General features: G+C 42.0%; 1 protein-coding gene across 1 annotated transcript; it reads left to right on the forward strand.

Annotated features, from left to right (window-relative positions):
• The first annotated feature begins 858 nt into the window (after positions 1 to 858).
• On the forward strand, positions 859 to 9,521 carry dnttip2 (deoxynucleotidyltransferase, terminal, interacting protein 2). Its single transcript, XM_024415038.2, has 7 exons — positions 859 to 999; positions 4,972 to 7,205; positions 7,496 to 7,634; positions 7,823 to 7,918; positions 8,097 to 8,261; positions 8,429 to 8,538; positions 8,714 to 9,521. The coding sequence occupies exons 1-7, from the start codon at positions 925 to 927 to the stop codon at positions 8,805 to 8,807; spliced, it is 2,913 nt and encodes a 970-aa protein (XP_024270806.1). The 5' UTR covers positions 859 to 924; the 3' UTR covers positions 8,808 to 9,521.
• The last annotated feature ends 12,758 nt before the right edge of the window (positions 9,522 to 22,279 follow it).

Below are 22,279 nucleotides of genomic sequence, written 5' to 3' on the forward strand. Positions count from 1 at the left end.
TCAGGGAGAGAGGATGAGCTAGAGTTGGTTAAAAATTGTTTAAAAAAAATGTTAGAAAGTGTAAGAAAAGTGAGCTGAAGACAGGAGGCAAACTGGAAGTGAATGAGGTCGAAGTATCGGAGGCGGTAGGTGTGGTGAAGGTCTCAGAGCACCGGGGGTCAGGATAAAGATGAGTCTGACAGGAGTGAAGTTTTTGGAAACAGTGGACCCTTTGCCTTTTGGCTGATCCATTTGTGGTGAAAACTGCTGGGTGCTGTTGAATCGGTGAAGGTAACCAGAAGTGGTCTTGTGATAATTGTGTGTTTCTGCTGGTCAGAGGGAGAATCCACATTAAAATAATGAGGGGGGGGGCAAGAAATGTGAATTGTTTTGCTCTTGAGAAAAGGGTGCCATTGAAAGGAGTATTACTTGGGTAGCAGTACATGTAAAAGTTGACCAAGTGAAGGGGAAGATTCCTGGTGTTTATGCTTGTCGTTTGTTGCCACGCAGTCAGGGTGGTGTGAGTGGTGAAATGAGAATCGTTGCATGTTCTTTTGAGTTTTGATGTTGAGTCTTTTCCAGACAAAGTGATGTTAGAATAAAAGTTTTCCTGTGTGAGCTTTTGTGCCAAATATGTTACCTTGTTACAGGTGTCAAGCTTATGGACATGTGGCAGCAGTGTGTAGGAGGGAGGTTCCTAGATGTAAGACGTATGCAGAAGGGCACGAGACAAAGGAATGTGTAGCGTTGGGGGAAAGTAGTGATATGTGTTGATTTTATTTTTCAAGCAAAGTATAAGGGAGTTATACTCCAGTCTAGTAGGGGGCGGTAATGCCACATTTATTGGATGCCAACCGCCGTTAAACTTCATCGAAGAAGATTGGTGGATTCTGGCTGACGTTGGGAACACATGTGGCAGAAGTGAGAAAGAACAGCGCGAGCAAGATGGTGGCCACCAGAAGAGGAGTACGCGTATGCTCCCCAACTAAAACAAACTCCGATGAATCCTCTGGAGTTACGGTAGGTTTTAATTGCGTGATTATGTGTATCATTTAGATACAGTTCAGCGCATTTTGTACATACAGGTCGTTTTCAGTGTGTAATACTTGATCGTTCATATTCACGTGGCAACAAGCTAGCTAGCCTAGCTTGAGTCCCTCATTTGTTTTGCTAGCATAAAAATATTTAGTTCACTATTGTTTTTAGGAGGCAATCGGTTGTATACAAAAAGTACAATATTGCCATTTACACTGAAGTTACACACACATTAGTCCTGGAGAGCTTGCTGCTGTTAACTAGTTTGGAGAGTTTTCTTTCAGCTCATCACTTACACCTAAATCAAATAGTTGGCTAACGTTAGTCAATTACCACGTTTTCATCAAATCACATTTTGTCACATGTGCGGAATACAACAGGTAGACCTTACCGAAACCAAACATTCAGTTAAGAAAATATTTTAAAATATATATAAATATATACCCATACTAACATACTGTGTGTGGAAGTTTACAAACGACACGAAATAAGTGTACCAGAGAGTCTCTTCTAACAAATGTGTAAAGGCCTTTATTACTGCAAAGACTAAAGTTGCATGCATTCATGAATGCAATTGCAGACATGTTGCAGTTAAATTATTGTTTAGGCTAATTGTTCAAGGCTAACAAAAGGTGTAATGCATCCACATAAAGCGTACTTAATGTTTTTAATTATTTTCACTGCATCAGGGTTAGCGTCAGGGAAGGCACCAATTCAACTGCGCACGGAAGATGAGGCTGTGTTTCAGAACCGCAGACAGCAATGTTACAAAGTAATATTATTTTTAATAGTGTTGCAAAATTCCAGGAATTTTCCATTCACTAGTTTTCCATAACTCGTGGTTGGAGGAATCTGGATTTCCTGTTTATTCCATCCTGATTCTGGCACAAATCCCCTTGTTATCCCATAATCCTGTTTTAATTTATTTAAAGTTCCAGTAATTTTGCAACCCTAGTTGCACCATTGTTCTTATAATACAATCATATACAATTTATGTAGGCCATGTCTTGAGCTGTGTTCAAATAGCCATACTAACATACTATGTACTACACATAATGAGTATATACACACACTCCATACTAATAGTTTATTTTACTATACTGTAAATGAACGGTATCCTTTCAGTTGAGCGTACAAGCACTTTGCCTGTCTACTGGAAGTTGATGCTGTTGCTATTCAATTTCTTGCTAGCTAGCATAAAAAAATTACTAACTAGACATCGTACGACTCCATTAACAATGTCCACTGAGAACGCACAATAACTATAGCACTTAGCTAAGAATTAATTGAATAATCAAGTCAATACGTGTTGGGTAGTTAGCTCGACAGCATATAGTTAATATACTGGCATGTTCGATGTATTAGTAGCCAAGTAACATTATGTAGCTAGCTAATATATTGGTAGACACAACTGCAGTAATGATATGCGATTCTTCAGGTTAGCGTATCTAACAAATTGTTAGCCAACAATGTGTAACGTAACTTGTTGAAAAGGCATTACTTTATTACATTGCTCAACATTTCCTTAACTATTCATGAAAATCGCAAATGAAATTAAATAAATATGCTAGCTCTCAAGCTTAGCCTTTTGTTAACACTGTCAGATTTTCAAAATATGCTTTTCAACCATAGCAAAACAAGCATTGGTGTAAGATTATTGATAGCTAGCGTAGCATTTAGCGTAGCATTCAGCATGCCACATTTTCACAAAAACAAGAAAAGCATTCAAATAAAATCATTTACCTTTGAAGAACTTCAGATGATTTCAATGAGGAGACTCAGTTAGATAGCAAATGTTCAGTTTTTCCAAAAAGATTATTTGTTTAGGACAAATCGCTCTGTTTTGTTCATCACGTTTAGCTACGAAAAAAACCTGTATCCAGGAGTGTAATTATCCCTGCAGCTCATTAGTATAACACAACGTTAACTATTCATGAAAATCGCAAATGAAATGAAATTAATATGCTAGCTCTCAAACTTAGCCTTTTGTTAACAACACTGTCATCTCAGATTTTCAAAATATGCTTCTCAACCATAGCAAAACAAGCATTTGTGTAACAGTATTGATAGCTAGCGCAGCTAGCGTAGCATTTAGCGTTAGCATCATAAGGCAACATTTTCACAAAAACCAGAAAAACATTCAAATAAATCATTTACCTTTGAAGAACTTCGGATGTTTTCAGTGAGGAGACTCTCAGTTAGATAGCAAATGTTCAGTTTTTCCTGAAAGATTATTTGTTTAGGAGAAATCGCTCCGTTTGGTGCGTCACGTTTGGCTACCAAAAAAAAACGGAAATTCAGTCATCAAAACGTCGAACTTTTTTCCAAATTAACTCCATAATATCGACTGAAACACGGTAAACGTTGTTTAGAATCAATCCTCAACGTGTTTTTCACATATCTCTTCGATGATATATCGTTCGTGGAAGTGTGCGTTCTCCTCTGAATCTCAATGGAAAATGCCTCCAGTTGAAGATTACGCACCAATTTAGACAAAGGACACCGGGCGGACCCCTGGCAAATGTAGTCTCTTATGGCCAATCTTCCAATGATATGCCTACAAATACGTCACAATGCTGCAGACACCTTGGAGAAACGATAGAAAGGGCAGGCTCATTCCCGGCGCATTCACAGCCATATAAGGAGACAATGGAAAACAGAGCCTCAAAAATTCTGCTAATTTCCTGTTTGAAGTTTCATCTTGGTTTCGCCTGTAGCATGAGTTCTGTGGCACTCACAGATAATATCTTTGCCGTTTTGGAAACGTTAGTGTTTTCTTTCCAAAGCTGCCAATTATATGCATAGTCGAGCATCTTTTCGTGACAAAATATTGCGCTTAAAACGGGCATGTTTTTTTATCCATAAATTAAAAGAGCGCCCCCTATATCCAAGAAGTTAAATTTGTCATTTGTTAAAGCAATGAATTTTTATCCACTCTCGTCCGACTTCGGCTGCACATTTCCCACCATTTTCTTCTAATCTAAAATTGTGAAGCCATGCCCATTTTCTTAAGAATCACATTATTGGCCCTAAAAGCAAGGAAATGTTTTATATATATTTAAATATAAATAAAAGCACGGGGGAACATTTTTATATATATATATATATAATATATATATTTTTTTTTTTACTTTAGTGTATTTAGTAAATATTTTCTTAGCTGAATTTTTGGTTACGGTAAGGTGTAATACCTGTTGTTGAATACCTGTTGTATTCCGCACATGTGACAAAATGTGATTTGATGTAAACGTGGTCATTGATTAATGTTAGCTTGCTATTTGATTTGGGTGTAAGTGATGAGCTGAAAGAACTCTCAAATATATTCCACACATTGGACTTCCCCTTTCCCTCCTGAGCAACCTGTAAACATACCCCCTTTTCAAGTTTGTTTGTCACGTCCTCTGCATCCATTATGCTGCTGTGTTGGAGTTTGTTATAACCAATTTATTGATGTCATTATGATATGCTATAGGTCAGGCTCTATTGGTTATGTGCATGTGATGTGTACATGTCACGTAAAGAGAGGGTTGAGGGAATAGGGGATGTTTTTCCTAAACAAAAGAGGGATTTTGGTGGTAACTTTTCAAGTAAGAAACTAGAAATGTCTAATTATGTTGGATACAGGGATCCTTGTGAGCAGGATATCAAAGGTGCATGTAGCTTATCCAGAATAAGACCGTACGCAGGATATATTGTGTGCATGTAAACGTGGTCAATGCCTTGATGAGTTCATTAGTCGTTTTAGCGCTGCTCCGCTGTCAAACATACCTGTGTATTTGATGGTTGTCGATTCCCGAAACACCCAACGCTTTTCAATTGATTCATCATACCAGAGATGGATTTGATTTAATAATATATTTATATATATATATAAATAAAATGCTATAAAGTAATTTGTCTCTCTTTGACCTCTTAAGTTCAGAAGTACCGGTATTGACAAATAATATTTCTCCACAGGCCACTCCAGCGTCCACTCGGAGAACCAGGAGGACAGCTGATAAAGGGGAGACTGCAACCCAGTCTGAGGTGACCAGTGACTCCCAGCAAGATGTTCCCTCCAAGGCCCAGAGCACCACCGGGAAGAGGAAGACCAGGGTGTCTAAACGCGAAACTGTCTCTGCTAACCAGGTAGACTCCACCCATGAAGCTGACGTGTCCGAGTCAGATTCCTGCTGTTCTGCTATATCAGATATGGAGGCTATCCCCGACACACAGCCAGCTCGCAGGGGCCAAAGGAGAGCTGCAGGTGGGGACCAGCCTGACTCTACGAAGGAGGAGGACGTGTCTGAGGTAGACTCTTGTTCATTGTCTGTCTCCAGAAGACCAAACACTCGCAGGGCCACCAGGAGTCTGAGGAAGGCTGTTCTCACGGACTCTGCCAAGAAGGACAATTATGTTTCAGAGGCAGAGTCCTGCAGCTCTGTGGTGTCTGAGTCCAAGGTGCCTGGCTCGCTGACCAGAGTGACCAGGAGGACTGCCGTGTCCAGCAGCCGTGCTTCTTCAAAGTGTCACACCGAGGACACAGAGCTTTCTGATCCTGAGTCCTGTGTCTCTGGTGATCGGACCTCCACAGTGCGCAGAGTTACCAGAAGCAGGAGAGGAAGGTTTGTTGAAGCTATCCCCATGCATTTGGAGGAAACCACTGATGGCTCCAACTCTCCTCTACCCCGCAGGAGAAGCAGACGTGTGTGTAAAGGATGTCCCTGTGACACTCTGAGTCCCCAGGACTCAGAGAGCTTTGAGTCTGGGCCAAGCATGACTCCCAGGAGGTCCACTCGCAGGCTGTCTGAGCTGAAACAAACAGGCACCACTGTTTCAGACTCTGAGTCTGACCTGACTGATGTGTATACCCCTCTGGGGAGCCCTAGGTCGGTGAGAGGTAGGGGCACTCCCTGCAGTAGTCGCACTGGATCCAACAGCAGTTCCAGGGCAGCACCAGTTACCCGGCTGACAGCCAAGGCCCTGGATATACTGGTTGAGAAAGCCCTATGCCAGTCAGATAAGGTGAGAGCATCCGGGGTTGCTGAAGAAAGTGTAGTGTTGAAGGACACCGTCGACGCTGATCCAGACTGCTCCATGATAGAAGAAGTGGGGGAAGAAGATAAGACTCTAACCGCTGAGGATGTAGTGATCGGTGAACCAGCAGCGTCCATCCAAAATTCAGCACCTGCTCAGGAGCATACAGGGAGTGTGACAGTCTCTGAGGATGCAGAGATGCCAAAGGTCACTAGTGTACAACAGGATTCAGCCGAGACAACCGCCAGGGAAGACCCAAAGAAGAATACCTCTATGGTGGATGTCCCAGTTCAGGAAAACATACAGGAGAAGGTGACCATCAGTGAGAGTGCTGATACAGAGATGGCTGAGGCAGTCTGTGAGCCTGCAGTGGAAGCAGAAGACCAGCAGAGGGAGCTGTCCACTGAGGATGCAGCCGATGCGGACGCCCCAGTGATAATTGAACAGGAGACGATGACGCCAGCTGATTCACAAGTCTCTCTTAAGCAAACAGTAAAAGTAGCAGCGTGTGAAAATGTAATGTCCCCTGTTATAGTGGTGTCTGAGGAAGCGGAGGAAAAGACCGTGGATGTAAACACCCACACAGATCCTCCATTGGAGGTAAAGAACCAGGAATGTCAGGCAGTGCCTAGTGAGGAGGCTATGGATGTCAGCAGCACACTAGTAACTGAGAATAAAACGGCTGACCAAGATGAAGCCCCTCACACCACAACGCCCATTAAGGTGACCTCCAGCCTGAGCCTGAAGGTCAGTGTATCTGATGCTGACAAGCTAGAGGAGTCCAGAGACTGTGTCATCATACAGAAATCTGGCGTGATCAGTCTGCTGGAGAGCAGTGACGATGAAGAGGATGACGATGGCAACAGTCGGCATTCTGGGGAAGGGGATGAGAGGGAAAGACAGGGTTCTGATGGTGACGAGGAAGCTGTCTGTATAGAGGAGGCGGCAGGCCCATCCAGACCCCAAGCTGCTGCTCAGTCCTCAGCTGATGGCCTGTTTGTCATAGACACCCGGCCTGGCCTTCAGTCAGATGAACATTACTACGTGGATGAGAAGGAAGAGGGAGACACTGAGGCCATTGAAGAAGCGCAAGATGAGGAAGAATTTGTTGATGAAGAGGGAGATGATGATGACGAAGATGAACAAGTCCTTTTCACAAGCAGAAATCCACAATTGTAAGTATCTGTTTTGGTCATGCAAATGTCAGTTGTCATCTGTGCTTTAAAAATGTCTATTTAATTTGACAGTTGTGGTTCCAGCACCACAATGCCATCTTATTCTGAATGGAAAGCAGGATTTGTTTTTTTAATCTAATGCAGTGGAGCTTTTTTATTGAATTGCAATGCCAAACACGTATAAAGAATTTTCACATTCATTTTCATTAATTAACATATCAAGATTGAACCAGTTGGAGAATGGACAATGCTGTGCCTCCTGGGTAATTATTTGTTACAATCTGTTATAGGAAAGAGTTGTCCAGCCGTATTGACCCGGGCCTGAAAGTGAAGGAGCTTGGGGGATTATACATCAATTTCGATGGCAGCAAATCAAAGACAGTCTCTAACTCCCTGAAAAAACTGAAGGAACAGAAGAGCCAAGATGAGGTAAATGACTAATTGATTTTGTTTTGAAGGTGATATATGGTGTATAATTGGTAATAAATCGTGTAGTTATGCAAGGCTGGGTAATTCAATGAGGAAGTATTTCATGCAATTTCAAACCTTTCGACTTTAATGGATCTGTGTTTTTTTAAATGTTCTCCTACATTGTGATTTATTTTCTCTGTTGGCAGTTGATGAAGAAGAGTGTTATTGGCCCAGAGTTTGAGAAGAGAGATTCTGTGCCTCCATACAGGGAGTCCAAACAGGCTGCGAAACTGAAGCGCAAAGTGAGTACAAGTCCATATACCCTTGTTTATTAATTTAGAAGAGAAAGTAGCAAACACCAACAGTGTGATGCAAGGACAAGTAGTCGTAATAGTTTGACTACATTTGAGCTATTTTTGTTCCGTTTGTTCACTCATCGACTATCCTGACTGACGTGTTTCCTTGTCTTGCCATGCTCAGGAGGAGAGGGACAAGACCACTGGAGCCGGCTGGTTTAACATGAGGGCTCCTGAAATGACAGAGGAAATAAAGGGTGACCTCAAAGCACTGAAAATGCGTGGCGCAATGGACCCCAAGCGGTTTTATAAGAAGAATGATAGAGATGGATTCCCCAAGTACTTCCAGGTCAGTAAGCATCTAACCCTCAACTGTGCTCGGTTTTCTCAGTGGTCCATGTTATTCAGGTAAATGCTAGATTCTACAAGTGTCTGGAACTGTTTGAGGCATGCGACACCATTTTCCCACAAGAAATTCAATAAAAAACAATTCCCAAAACCAATTTTCTGTCGCAGGTTGCTACAGTAGTAGATAGCCCTGTGGACTTCTACCATTCCCGTGTCCCGAAGAAAGACCGGAAGAGAACCATGGTGGAGGAGTTGCTTGCTGATGCAGAGTTCAGACAGTAAGTTTCGGTTTCTGTGTCATGTACGGTATTGAATTTCATAGCTTGTGTGTTCCTGAAAATATGCTTTTGGCATACAGTTCATGGGTATGCAGAACAATTGAATTGACATCAAATACCTGATATGAACTACTTGAATTATCAAGCGCTAATACTTTCCCTTTAACTTCAACAGCAACAACAAGAAGAAATACCAACAGATCATGACAGAAAAAGCAGCCATTGGTGCTGGCAAGAAGAATAGGAAGAGTAATAAGTTCAGAAAGTAACAGTGACTTTGAGTGATGTAATACACAATGCAATCATATGACTGTATTGAGACCCATAATATGTTAATGTCTTAATCAAAGCCTATTAATTAAACATACAATTTAGTGGCTGCATGGAGCTAAAGCTCTTTATAAATTTGTCACGTAACATGAACAATCTGTATCAACATATTTTTACTTTGTAATTTAGAGTTTCACATTAGTAGCTATTAATAAAAAACATCTAGATTTATACAGTATGTATGCATAGCCACAATAATCCTATGCTATACTGGCTAAGCCGACGAGGTTCAGAATTAATTTTTCAAACCTATTTTCCCAGACAAATATCTGATATGGATTGAGATTTATTGTTTTAGAAGTCAAATTACTAAAATACTACAGGATAAAACAAACAGGACATGTCTATTTTTAAAGAAAGTTAGATGTAACCTTTTTTTTTTTACTAGGCAAGTGAGTTAAGAGTAAATTATTTACAATGATGGCCAAACCCAAATAACGCTGGGCCAATTGTGCGCCACCCTATGGGAATCCCAATCACGGCTGGATGTGATACAGCCTGGAATCGAACCAGGGACTGTAGTGACGCCTCTTGCACTGAGATGCAGTGCCTTAGACGGCTGCGCCACTCGGCAGCCCAAGCACTAATATTGTTGAGAACATGTCTGTGCTAGCTCAACTTTCATTGTTTTAATAAATCAAAACCAGTTTGAACCGTGGGTCGACATTCTTTGGCTCCATCCTGAGAAGCCAATTGAGTTGGCTGAACTGGCTGCATTGTGCCTAAAGGGACTGTTTTACAATAGCTCTGTTGTCTGTAACCCTTCCCATTATCTGTATATTTGCTGGAACATCAAACAGATTTTCTTGTCTCTGCCGATGCAAATCCACATACAAAGAGATCAAATGAATAAACATCTGCTCGCCCAGTTTCTACCCAGAAAAATCTTGCCCCTGCTTGCCAGCCTCCTGTTGGCTCAGTGTGTTAGCCAGACGGATCACGGAGAAAAAAAAATAAAGACACTTGAGAAATGCACTGTCAGGTCTTCTGTCCAGGTGGCCCATTCTCTGGCTAAACCACAGGTGGTGGACTCACTGGAGCGAATCCCCATCAACAGACTACCCAAAAGAACAGGAACCATGCTGCTGCCATCAGTAACATAAGGGTAAACTTCAAGACCTGTTCAAAAAAATAAAGGGAACACTAAAATAACACATCCTAGATCTGAATGAATGAAATATTCTTATTAAATACTTTTTTCTTTACATAGTTGAATGTGCTGACAACAAAATCACACAAATTATCAATGGAAATCAAATTTGTCAACCCATGGAGCTCTGGATTTGGAGTGACACTCAAAATTAAAGTGGAAAACCACACAGGCTGATCCAACTTTGATGTAATGTCCTTAAAACAAGTCAAAATGAGGCTTGTTAGTGTGTATGGCCTCCAGGTGCCTGTATGACCTCCATACAACGCCTGGGCATGCTCCTGATGAGGTGGCGGATGGTCTCCTGAGGGATCTCCTCCCAGACCTTGACTAAAGCATCCGCCAACTCCTGGACAGTCTGGTGCAACGTGGCGTTGGTGGATGGAGCGAGACATGATGTCCCAGATGTGCTCAATTGGATTCAGGTCTGGGGAACGGGCGGGCCAGTCCATAGCATCAATGCCTTCCTCTTGCAGGAACTGCTGACACACTCCAGCCACATGAGGTCTTGCATTAGGAGGGACCCAGGGCCAACTGCACCAGCATATGGTCTCACAAGGGGTCTGAGGATCTTATCTCGGTACCTAATGGCAGTCAGGCTACCTCTGGCGAGCACATGGAGGGCTGTGCGGCCCCCCAAAGAAATACCACACCATGACTGACCCACCGCCAAACCGGTCATGCTGGAGGATGTTGCAGGCAGCAGAACGTTCTCCACGGCGTCTCCAGACTCTGTCACGTGCTCAGTGTGAACCTGCTTTCATCTGTGAAGAGCACAGGGCGCCAGTGGCGAATTGTTCTCTGGCAAATGCCAAACGTCCTGCACGGTGTTGGGCTGTAAGCACAACCGCCACCTGTGGACGTCGGGCCCTCATACCACCCTCATGGAGTCTGTTTCTGACCGTTTGAGCAGACACATGCACATTTGTGGCCTGCTGGAGGTCATTTTGCAGGGCTCTGGCAGTGCTCCTTGCACAAAGGCGGAGGTAGCGGTCCTGCTGCTGGGTTGTTGCCCTCCTACGGCTTCCTCCACGTCTCCTGATGTACTGGCCTGTCTCCTGGTAGCGCCTCCATGCTCTGGACACTACGCTGATAGACACAGCAAACCTTCTTGCCACAGCTCGCATTGATGTGCCATCCTGGATGAGCTGCACTACCTGAGCCACTTGTGTGGGTTGTAGACTCAGTCTCATGCTACCACTAGAGTGAAAGCACCGCCAGCATTCAAAAGTGACCAAAACATCAGCCAGGAAGCATAGGAACTGAGAAGTGGTCTATGGTCCCCACCTGCAAAACCACTCCTTTATTGGGGGTGTCTTGCTAATTGCCTATAATTTCAACCTGTTGTCTATTCCATTTGCACAACAGCATGTGAAATCTATTGTCAATCAGTGTTGCTTCCTAAGTGGACAGTTTGATTTCACAGAAGTATGATTGACTTGGAGTTACATTGTGTTGTTTAAGTGTTCCCTTTATTTTTTTGAGCAGTGTATATATCCAACAAGTTATCAGTAATTGAAGATAGCCGGGGTTAACCGAATCCACAAATAAGACCGGAAAGACAGTTCTAATACAAGACAAATATTTAATCGGTGTCCTTCAAAGTACAGTTATTATCAGTTTACAGAGTAAAACATAATGCCTGTCTAGATTTTTTTATATACTGTAATTGTTTGGGCACACAGATTGTGTGTGTGTGTGTGTGTGTGTATATAGACACATAAAGTGTTAGTGTTATGGAAATAAAAGATCCCAGAGATGTTCCATATGCACAGAAAGCTTTACATCCCTGCTCATGAGCATTTCTCCTTTGCCAAGATAATCCATCCACTTGACAGGTGTGGCATATCAAGAAGCTGATTAAACCTCATGATCATTACACAGGTGCACCTTGTGCTGTGGGACAAGCATGTACCTGGCATGCTTACTGCAGGAATGTCCACCAGAGCTCGTGACAGAGAATTGAACGTTCATTTATCTACCATAAGTCATATTAGAGAATTTGGCAGAACGTCTAACCTGCCTCACAACCGCAGACCACGTGATGGCGTCATGTGGGCGAGCAGTTTGCTAATGTGAACAGGGTGGTGGTGTGGTTATGGTATGTTTAAAAGAGTTAGCAAAGCTGTCATCAATGCGAAGGGTGGCTATTTGAAGAATCTCCAATATAAAATATATTTTGATTTGTTTAATACTTTTGTGGTTACCTCATGATTCCATATTTTATTTTACCAGGTAAGTTGACTGAGAACACTTCTCATTTGCAGCAACAACCTGGGGAATAGTTACAGGGGAGAGGAGGAATGAGCCAGTTGTAAACTGGGGATTATTAGGTGACTGTGATGGTTTGAGGGCTAGATTGGGAATTTAGCCAGGACACCAGGGTTAACACCCCTACTCTTACAATAAGTGCCATGGGATCTTTAATGACCTCAGAGAGTCAGGACACCCGTTTAACGTCCCATCCGAAAGACAGCACCATACACAGGGTAGTGTTACCAATCGCTGCCCTAGGATACATTTTGTTTTAGACCAGAGGAAAGAGTGCCTCCTACTTGCCCTCCAACACCACTTCCAGCAGCATCTGGTCTCCCATCCAGGAACTGACCAGGACTAACCCTGCTTAGCTTCAGAAGCAAGCCAGCAGTAGTATGCAGGGTGGTATGCTGCTGGTCTTCACTGTTATTCTACAACATTGAATTAACTACCCATTGAATTAATAGGTGTTCAGAAACTTGTGACCGGTTGAGTGTGTGTGTATGTATGGATCTATATGAACTCAGCAAAAAAGGAAACGTTCCTTTTTCAGGACCCTGTCTTTCAAAGATCATTTGTAAAAATTCAAATAACTTCACAGATCTTCATTGTAAAGGGCTTCAACACTGTTTGCCATGGTTGTTCATTGAACCATAAACAATTAATGAACATGCACCTGTGGAACGGTCAGTAAGACACTAACATCTTACAGACGGTAGGCAATTAAGGTCACAGTTATGAAAACTTAGGACACTAAAGAGGCCTTTCTACTGACTGAAAAACACCAAAAGAAAGATGCCCAGGGTCCCTGCTCATCTGTGTGAACGTGCCTTAGACATGCTGCAAGGAGGCATAAGGACTGCAGATGTGGCCAGGGCAATAAATTGCAATGTTAGTACTGTTAGATGCCTATGACAGTGCTACAGGATGGACAGCTGATCGGCCTCGCAGTGACAGACCACGTGTAACAACACCTGCACAGGATGGGCACATCTGAACATCACACCTGGTACAGGATGGCAACAACAACTACCCAAGTTACACCAGGAACGCACAATCCCTCCATCAGTGCTCAGACTGTCTGAGAGAGGCTGGACTGAGGGCTTGTAGGCCTGTTGTAAGGCAGGTCCTCACCAGACATCACTGGCAACAACGTCGCCTATGGGCACAAACCCACAGTCGCTGGACCAGACAGGACTGGAAAAAAGTGCTCTTCACTGACAAATTGCGGTTTTGTCTCACCAGGGGTGATGGTCAGATTCTCATTTATCGCCGAAGGAATGAGCATTACACCGAGGCCTGTACTCTGGAGCGGGATCGATTTGAAGATGGAAGGTCCATCATGGTCTGGGGCGGTGTGTCACAGCATCATCGGACTGAGCTTGTTGTCATTGCAGGCAATCTCAACGCTGTGCGTTACAGGGAAGACATCCTCCTCACTCATGTGGTTCTCTTCCTGCAGGCTCGTCCTGACATGACCCTCCAGCATGACAATGCCACCAGCCATACTGGTCGTTCTTTGTGTGATTTCCTGCAAGACAGGAATGTCAGTGTTCTGCCATGGCCAGCGAAGACCCCAGATCTCAATCCCATTGAGCACGTCTGGGACCTTTTGGATCGAAGGGTGAGGGCTAGGGCCATTCCCTCCAGAAATATCCGGGAACTTGCAGGTGCCTTGGTGGAAGAGTGGGGTAACATCTTACAGCAAGAACTGGCAAATATGGTGCAGTCTATGACTAGGAGATGCACTGCAGTACTTGATGCACCTGGTGGCCAAGCCTTTGTTCAGGGACACATTATACCATTTCTGTTAGTCACATGTCTGTGGAACTTGTTCAGTTTATGTATCAGTTGTTCAATCTTGTTATGTTCATACAAATATTTACGCATTAAGTTTGCTGAAAACAAATGTAGTTGACAGTGAGAGGATGTTTATTTTTTTGCTGAGTTTATATACACTGTGTGTATATATACTGTGTATATACAGTTGAAGTCGGAAGTTCACATACACTTAGGTTGGAGTCATTAAAACTAGTTTTTCAACCATTCCACAAATTTCTTGTTAACAAACTATAGTTTTGGCAAGTCGGTTAGGACATCTACTTTGTGCCTGATGCAAGTAATTTTTCCAACAATTGTTTACAGACACTTTTCACTTATAATTCACTATATCCCTATTCCTGTGGGTCAGAAGTTTACATACTCTAAGTTGACTGTGCATCTAAAAAGCTTGGAAAATTCCAGAAAATGACGCCATGGCTTTATTAGCTTCTGTTAGGCTAATTGACATCATTTGAGTCAATAGGAGGTGCACCTGTGGATGTATTTCAAGGCCTACCTTCAAACTCAGTACCTCTTTGCTCGACATCATGAGAATATCAAAAGAAGTCAGCCAAGACCTCAGAAAACAAATTGTAGACCTCCACAAGTCTGGTTCAATCTTGGGAGCAATTTCCTAACGCCTGAAGGTACCACATTCATCTGTACAAATAATAGTACGAAAGTATAAACACCATGGGACGACACAGCCTTCATACCACTCAGGAAGGAGACGTGTTCTGTCTCCTAGAGATGAACGTACTTTGGTGCGAAATGTGCAAATCAATCACAGAACAACAGCTAAGGATCCTGTGAAGATGCTGGAGGAAACAGGTACAAAAGTATCAATATCCACAGTAAATTGAGTCCTATATTGACATAATCTGAAAGGCTGCTCAGCAAGGAAGACGCCACTGACTCAAAACTGCCATAAAAAAGCCAGACTATGGTTTGCAACTTCACATGGGGACAAAGATGATACATTTTGGAGAAATGTCCTCTGGTCTGATGAAACAAAAATATAACTTTTTGGCCATAATGACCATTGTTATGTTTGGAGGAAAAAGGAGGAGGTTTCAAATTGAAAAATGAAATGATGATTTCTAGCAACTTAATTGAGGTGTAGATTACATCTCTGATTCCAGTGTTCAAACTTGTATACTAGGCTGTGTGGAATTTCTATTAATGTGACTCCATGCGACCAATGGCAATGTCTGCTTTAGGTATAATGTCAGAAGCCACTTGTGGATTTGATAACTCTAATATAGTTCCACCTCTGACACCACCAAAACAACTGCTATGATTTTGACTGAAGTGGATCTGATTGAATAGAGCCCATTGTCTTTCAGGTTGTTATAAAATGAAGATGTCAGTGACGAAGTGTTTAAATGTACTATGACAAACACCCATCCTCATCCTGAAAGCATGCAAACATGTTGTTTAATGTTACTATTATTGAGCATAACTGAAAAGATTATCAGATTATACACACCAAAGGCACATTTAAATCTGTATCGTCGAAGCTAGGTAATGTCCTATTGAAATGAAATCTGCAGTGTTTACAGGGAATTCAGTCTCCGCTAACAGGGGAACATTGCCTTTAAATTTAAATCACTCTAACCCTGAATTTCTCCAATACGGATTGAATATTAGCAAATTAATTAATCGGACCATTTTATTATTATTATTTTTTAAAGACAGCGCTAGCAAAAATATTGCAAACGGACGGGGCTGTTTCACCATTAAGGATTCCAGCTTTAAAGTCAAGCTCTTTCAGTTGTTGGATTTAATTGTCTTTAATCAAATCCCCCTCTGTCTTTTCTTTTAATTATGTGTGGATTAAGCCATTCTTCGTCTTGAAGCTCTGCTGTTGGCACCATGCTGAGGCTCCTTGGTACCGTCTCTCTTTTTATGCTGGGGAAGATGAGCCCTTAACAGCAGCTTACTGCCTGAAGATCTCCCACCCACAAAACCCTGTCTCTCTTTTATTTCAGAGCGGATTTCAGATAGCTTTAGAGAAATTAAACATATTTCACTTTGGTTTTGCCATCAATACATTTCAAACAGCAAAAGGTGGGAGGTGAAAAGTTTTTTAACACACCTGCCAACCTGCCAGCTTTTTCCATTTGAGGCAAACCAATCCGAACATGTATTTCGGGGCTTAAAATGAAAATTAAATGTGCAACAAAATTAACACAGAGGTGAGAGGAAGTTCAGCTCACTAAATAAGTCAAATAAAAGTATGACTAGAAAAAGATGTAGTGCAGAACTAATGTCCCAGAACATGTATATTAAGCTTCATAGCCAAGAAGAGTGCCTAGCTCCATATTATAAATGTGTCTTATACATTCAGTATCAGTCAATATCAGTGGGGGCCTATTCTTTGTCTATCCTAAAAGGTCATAAGTTACTCACAAAATGTAGTTTCCTCTCTAATTCCCTCTTTTTCTCTCTTTCTTTCTCTCTTCCTTTCTTTCTCTCTCTCATAGGACCTGAGAGCCCCAGGACCATGCCTCAGGACTACCTGGCCTGATGACTCCTTGCTGTCCCCAGTCCACCTGGCCGTGCTACTGCTCCAGTTTCAACTGTTCTGCCTGCGGCTATGGAACCTTGACCTGTTCACCAGACGTGCTACCTGTCCCAGACCTGCTGTTTTCAACTCTCTAGAGACAGCAGGAGCGGTAGAGATACTGTGAATGAAAAGCCAACTGACATTTACTTCTGAGGTGTTGACCTGTTGCACCATCGACATCCACCTTGATTATTATTATTTGACCCTGCTGGTCATCTATGAACATTTGAACATCTTGGCCATGTTCTGTTATAATCTCCACCCGGCACAGCCAGAAGAGGACTGGCCACCCCTCATAGCCTGGTTCCTCTCTATGTTTCTTCCTAGGTTCTGGCCTTTCTAGGGAGTTTTTCCTAGCCACTGTGCTTCTACACCTGCATTGCTTGCTCTTTGGGGTTTTAGGCTGGGTTTCTGTACAGCCCTTTGTAACATCAGCTGATGTAAGAAGGGCTTCATAAATACATTTGATTGATTGATTGATTGTAAACAAGAGAAAAACAATCAAAATCTATATTCACTCAGAAAAGAAACTATTCTATGTACAGTCAGGTCCAAAATGACTGGCACCTTTGATAAAGATGAGCAAAAAAGACGGTATAAAAGAAAGAATACAAAAACAGCTATATTGTATGTATTTTTTTGTGAAATGTATGTTATTTTATACTAATACAATTGCTCAGAGAAAGAGATCTTGTTTAACAAGTAATACAACATTTCAATACCTCACCTAGCGAGGATAATGGCACGGAGTGGTTTTCTAAAATGTTTTATGAGATTGGAGAACATATTAGGAACGATCTTAGACCATTCCTCCATACAGAATCTTTCCAGGTCCTTGATATCCTTTGTATATGCTCATGGACTGCCCTCTTCAATTCAAACCACAGGTTTTCAATGCTGGTCAAGTCCGGAGACTGAGATGGACATTGAAAAATGTTGATTTTGCGGTCAATTAACCATTTCTTTGCTGATTGTGATGTGTGCTTGAGGTTATTGTCTTGCTGGAAAATCCACTTGCGGCCAAGTTTCAGCCTCCTAGCAGAGGAACCTATGCTAAAATATCCTGGTACTGGGTAAAGTTTATGACGCCATTGATCTTAGCAAGGGCCCTAGGACCAGTGGTAGCAAAATAGCCCAAAAAATGTAGATCCACCACCATATTTTACAGTAGGTATGGGGTTATTATCTGCATTTGCATATTTCTTTTGATGCAAAACACACCACTTGTGTGGGTGGCCGAAGAGCTCTATTTTCAACCCAATTAAAAACCTGCGGTTTGAATTGAAGAGGGCAGTCCATGAGCGCAGACAACGGATATGAAGGACCTGGAAAGATTCTGTATGGAGGAATGGTCTGAGATCCCTCCCAATATGTTCTCCAATCTCATAAAACATTTTAGAAAAAGGCTCTGTGCTGTTATTCTCGCAAGGTGAGTTATTGAAAGTTAATGAATTACAGGGGTGCCAATAATTTTGACCCTTATCTTTCTTAGAAAAAAAAAGTATTACTTGTTAAACAAAATAAATTTCTCTGAGCAACTGTATTAGTATAAAATAATCAAATGTTCTTTATTTTAGCATACAATATAGGCCAATATTTGTATAATTTATTTTATACAGTCTTTTTTGTTCATCTTTATCATGGGTGCCAATAATTTTGTATTCTGACATTACTCCTTTTCTCCACTAAACTGTGCTATATCCCAAGGTAAGACCTGGGATTCAAATATGAGTGGATATAACACAGGCATTAAACATGTCAACAAAAGATATACCACATGAAAAAATACAAAATGTACCCACTGTAGCATGTAGCTAACTGCTCTATATTATTGAGGCTGTTTAAACTCTTCTAAAAATGTGATTTGGATCTCCGTTCTGATCCTAAGCAGTGTAATTTCAATAGAAAATACTGTATTAGTCTAGGGACACAGACTTATTTTATATTTTTAAGTACAACATCAAAGTTCTGCTGTCTGTTAATGGCCAGGATGGCCATATAGAATAAAAGGAAGCTTACAAAGACATACAAAGTAAATACTTACTTCTAAGTCCTGTATTACTTCCTATCCACATCTGATTGGTTAGTCTTGCCGTTTGGTGTTGCTAAATGTAGTCACTGCTTCAGATAGATACTCATAAAGGATAAATCATTAGAACATGAATAGACTGAGGGTGGATGGCAGAGTTGATGTGAGCATCTATCATTGGCTTTTCCATTAAAGACTTCCAGAAGACGTGCTCCTTCTCCCTTTGTTGGAATCTACAAAGCCCAGCTTAATCTCCAGCTCTGTGACTTCTGTCGCGTTTTCAATTGAGAGAAGTATCATTCATTTCCTACAATTTACTTTCCAGTTTAAAATTGTATATTGATTTTAATATTTACTTAAGAACTGAAGCAGGGAGGTGGGGGGAACAAACAAACAAACATTTGTTGGTTTAGTTTCCACCTGTCCAGATCAATGACAGGGTCTCTCAGAATTTATTAAAGTGTGCGTCTGGTCAAATGCATTCGGTCTCGTTGAACCACACTCAATACCCTTTTCCCTTATTTTCTCAGGGATCCTTTTTTTCTTTTAAGTAATGAAAAACATGACAAGAGATCAGATCCTGTAATTTGAGAGAGGGGGATATTCATCTTGGCTGCCGAGTGTGATCAAAAGAAAGCTTAGACGTACACAGCCTGTTGTATCTGGCCAAGCTCTCATGAGGTCCACATTCTGTCAATACCACATCATTGGAAATTCATATGGGAGAGGTGGTTTGCCCGCAATCCTTTCAACAGCTTTTGAGCAAACAAACAGTTTAGCTCAGAGCATGACGAAGTCTAGGCAAATTATACCCCAAACTTTTTTTCTTCCCCTTTTTACTCAACTGGAAGAAAAACAGTTTTTAAACTAACTAATGACACACAACTTTAGATCTTGTCATTGGTGAACATCTGGACAGAAAAAATTGTGAATTTTGAAATGTGTTCCAGTACGGGTGTGTGTGTTGTTACCTTTCTGAGGGAGGAGCGACTGAGCAGGGGACTGAGCAGTAGACTCCTCTGGCCAAATACTGGGGCGGAGGACTAGGCAGCCAGGGTTGACCAGGCCACCCTGACAAGGTTTCTGGAACAGTCCTGTCTAGAAGACTTCCCTAGGGATTTCAGACAGACAGCCAGTCCCTACCTTGAGAGAGACCAGAAGCCCTATGGTCAGCACTATTGAATGCACTGCATTAGTTATCTAAATCACATTAATAAATGTAGTTTTTCCATTCTTTACAAGCAACAGATAATGAATGGGCTGTTTTTCATGTGTTACATATTTTCAATATAAGGACCTACACTACTTTAACAGGCTTTGGTCTGTAGCAGGTGCCAAGGAGGGAGGAATGTTTCTTTTTTGTCCCTTTTTCGCAACAACCAACTAACAACACAAAAGTAAAACGCTTCTGGTGATCACGGTTTCCACTTCTGGTGATCACGGTTTCCACTTCTGGTGATCACGGTTTCCACTTCTGGTGATCACGGTTTCCACTTCTGGTGATCACGGTTTCCACTTCTGGTGATCACGGTTTCCACTTCTGGTGATCACGGTTTCCACTTCCGGTTTTGTTTAATTTTATAATATACAAAATCGGTTTGTAGCTAGATAGTTCAGTCCTCCAGTTTGTTATTGAGGGTGAATATGAGGCTTTCCAATTGATGGCTATGAATGTTTTTGCAGCAATTAGACATAGATTACAAAACCTTCTCTGATATTGATCACCAATATTTACATTTCCCAACAGACATAATCGTGGAGATGGATATAATTTCCTAGACACAATGAAATGATAGCACATACATTATCCCAAATGATTATCTTTTACCGTATGACTTAGGTATAGGAGCAGGTATGAGCATTTTCACATATCCAATCAAATCAAATTGTATTTGTCACATACACGTGTTTAGCAGATGTTATTATGGGTGTTGCGAAATGCTTGTGTTTCTAGTTCCCGTCAATGCAGCAATATCTAACAAGAAATATCTAACAATTTCACAACAAATACCTAATACACACAAATCCAAGTCAAGGAATGGAATTAAGAATATATAAATACAGTGGGGAGAACAAGTATTTGATACACTGCTGATTTTGCAGGTTTTCCTACTTACAAAGCATGTAGAGGTCTGTAATTTTTTATCATAGGTACACTTCAACTGTGAGAGATGGAATCTAAAACAAAAATCCAGAAAATCACATTGTATGATTTTTAAGTAATTTTCATTTGCAATCTGCAGTGTATCAAATACTACACATTTCTTCAGCCTCCTGAGGTTGAAGAGGTGCTGTTCCATTTCAGTTTGTCGGTGATACGGTATGTATGCCGAGGAACTTAAAACTTTCCACCTTCTCCACTGGTGGACACCATCGATGTGGATCTGGGGGTGCTCCCTCTGCTGTTTCCTGAAGTCCACGATCATATCTGTGACCAATGGTTCTCTTCAATTTCTTCCTTTAGATCTGTTTCCCATTTTTTCCTTATAGGTTCTGAACCATCAGGTAGAGTTTCAATCAACCCTTTATATAACTTGGCAATTAACTTATTTGGCGCAGCAGCTTCTTTCAGTATTTTGTCTATGCTAAATGCCTTAGGTTCATCCAGATTCTGTTGAAGTGATTGAATATGATTTCTGAGTTATAAGAACTTAAGAAATCGGCCTTGGATAATCCATATCTTACTTGTAATTGATTGAATGACAGTAAAGATCCATGTTGAAAAATCATGATGACACGGAGGGAGGAATCTATGGAGAGAAAAATAAGAATGACACTACTGTACCATACAGTGCAAAAGCGGTAACCTGTAAGTTAGTCAAGTATTTCAGAAAATAGAACGTGTTTCAATCCACCTACACAGATATTACTACATATAACCTCACCTCCCGTCTGCAGCAAAGCTGGTGGACCTGTTGTGGGGAAGACTTCTTTTGGTGGATGGGAGATGAGAAGATGGAGTCTCAATCATGGAGGCACTCCAGAGTACTGGAGACCTGTAGCAGATAAAAGATAAAACAAGACCAAACACCAGACCAAACACAGAAATCCCAAAACATAGAAAAAGGAACATAGACAACCCACCCAACTCAAGCCCTGACCATACTAAAACAAAGACATAACAAAAGAACTAAGGTCAGAACGTGACAGTACACCCCCAAAGGTGCGGAGTCCGGCCGTAAAACCTGAACCTATAGGGGAGAGTCTGGGTGGGTGTCTGTCCGCGGTGGCGGCTCTGGCGCGGGACGTGGACCCCACTCCACCATAGTCTTTCTCTGCCTCTTTAACCGCCTCCGTGGCCTCTTCAGAGCAGTGACCCTCGCCACCGACCTCGGACTGGGGACCCAAGCCATGGGTCCCGAATGGACGGGAGATTCCAGCAGCACCTGACGGGCGAGAGATTCCGGCAGCACCAGACAGGCTCTAGCAGCTCCTGGCTGACTGGCGGCTCTGGCAGCTCTGTCTCTCCACGGTAAGCACAGGGAGTTGGCTCAGGTCTCCTATCTGACTTAGCCACACTCCCCGTGTGCCTCCCCCAAGACATTTTTGGGGCTGCCTCTCGGGCTTCCAACCGTGCTGCCGTGCT

Source organism: Oncorhynchus tshawytscha, linkage group LG01 (assembly GCF_018296145.1).
Source record: "Oncorhynchus tshawytscha isolate Ot180627B linkage group LG01, Otsh_v2.0, whole genome shotgun sequence".
Taxonomy (NCBI): Eukaryota; Metazoa; Chordata; class Actinopteri; order Salmoniformes; family Salmonidae; genus Oncorhynchus; species Oncorhynchus tshawytscha.

Coding starts and splice junctions, on each gene's coding strand:
- dnttip2 (XM_024415038.2), top strand. CDS start 925: ATGGTGGCCACCAGAAGAGGAGTACGCGTATGCTCCCCAACTAAAACA. Junction 7,635..7,822: donor AACAGAAGAGCCAAGATGAG/GTAAATGACTAA, acceptor CTCTGTTGGCAG/TTGATGAAGAAGAGTGTTAT. Junction 8,539..8,713: donor GCTGATGCAGAGTTCAGACA/GTAAGTTTCGGT, acceptor TAACTTCAACAG/CAACAACAAGAAGAAATACC.